The sequence below is a fragment of the Limulus polyphemus genome, unplaced genomic scaffold (assembly GCF_000517525.1).
Source record: "Limulus polyphemus unplaced genomic scaffold, Limulus_polyphemus-2.1.2 Scaffold1642, whole genome shotgun sequence".
NCBI lineage: Eukaryota > Metazoa > Arthropoda > Merostomata > Xiphosura > Limulidae > Limulus > Limulus polyphemus.
In genome coordinates this window covers 80,004-81,323 of record NW_013667252.1, presented here as the reverse complement: position 1 = coordinate 81,323, position 1,320 = coordinate 80,004, and the positions used below count along the sequence as shown (strand labels likewise).

The following is a 1,320-nucleotide window of genomic DNA, read 5'->3' as shown; positions in this document are numbered from 1 at the left end:
TTTCTCTTTATTATTTTTCATTAATTCAGGTTTTTCAGTTTAATCGATTAGTGTCACAACTCATGAAAATAATCAACTAATAGTAATTATGGCTTCTAATTAGTGGTGTTTTAGGTTATTTCAGTTATCCAGGTAAGTATATTTCTATTATGTTTGTTGTAAAGTACAATGAGCTGTGTTCTGCCATCTCACGTGAGAATAAGGGATTTTTTTATGAGTCTTGTTTGAACAATCAATTAACCGAATGTAATCTATTAATGAGTCTGACTACTGATTTAAAAATTCCAAAAATTGACCAGCTCTAAATTCAATAGACATTTGAACTGCCCACATTTCTTGTTAAAGGACAGGACTTTCCATCAAACCTTATTTCTGTCTTTTATGTGTGAATGTGTGTGTATAAGAATAAGTCATCTGCTATGTTACAGCTTTAGACATCATGTATTTCAACTGAAATCTGCTAACTTTGAAAGAAAAATTATATAAGAGGAATCTGTGTAACAAAGACTACAACCTCTGCTCACACATCATTGATTTATCATTACATTATGTGAACTTTTATTGTAATTTAGAGATGCACAAATCATATCCAGGCTTCTTGTTACAGGCATATATACATTATTTGTACTTCTAGCAACAGAAGCTGATTCCTTAGAAGAAAGATCTTCACATACCATTTCTCATACCATTGGTGTAGCAGAAGAAAAGTATGACGTACTTCCAGAGAAGACTGAGGTAATTTTTAGGTCAAAAACTTTAAAAGTTTTGGTATTAAAAATAAAATAGTTATGTATTTACACCTTATGTTGGATTATAGGTGTTTCAAATTGCATGACTCTCATGAAAAAATACGTAAACATCCAAGGAATATGGGAAACTCCATAAAGAATGTGTTTGGGTGCCTCACGGATTCTTGGATGATCATTGTTTCCACGTGTGAACATTGCTTCGTCTCTTCTGGCGTATAATACATTTTTGGACAGAATTGTCACCGGTGATGAAAAATAAATTCTCTATGCAAATATTAAATGCCAAAAACAATGGCTCAGCCCTAGACAACAACCACTTTCGACCCCAAAACCTGAACTCTATCTGCAGAAAGTGATGCTTTGCATTTGGCGGGACATCAAAGGAGTAATTCATTTCAAACTCCTCAATCCACAGTGAACTGTCAATGCAGAGATCTATAGTCAGCAACTGGAAAATTCAAATCAAGCCCTTCATCAGAAACGCCCTTCACCCACCAGTCGGAAAGGTGTTCTTTTTCTCCACGACAATGCACGTCCACATGTAGCACGTTTGATGCAACACAAGATTATG

The 1,320-nt window shown here is 34.5% G+C and overlaps 1 protein-coding gene across 1 annotated transcript in view; it reads left to right on the top strand.

The window, feature by feature from the left end:
• Positions 1 to 1,320, top strand: part of LOC106464410 (zinc finger protein 721-like) — an 83,296-nt gene that overhangs the window by 12,786 nt on the left and 69,190 nt on the right. The window contains exon 2 of the mRNA XM_022392105.1: positions 635 to 735. Coding sequence (XP_022247813.1) covers positions 635 to 735 — 101 coding nt within the window. The remainder of the gene's footprint in view (positions 1 to 634; positions 736 to 1,320) is intronic.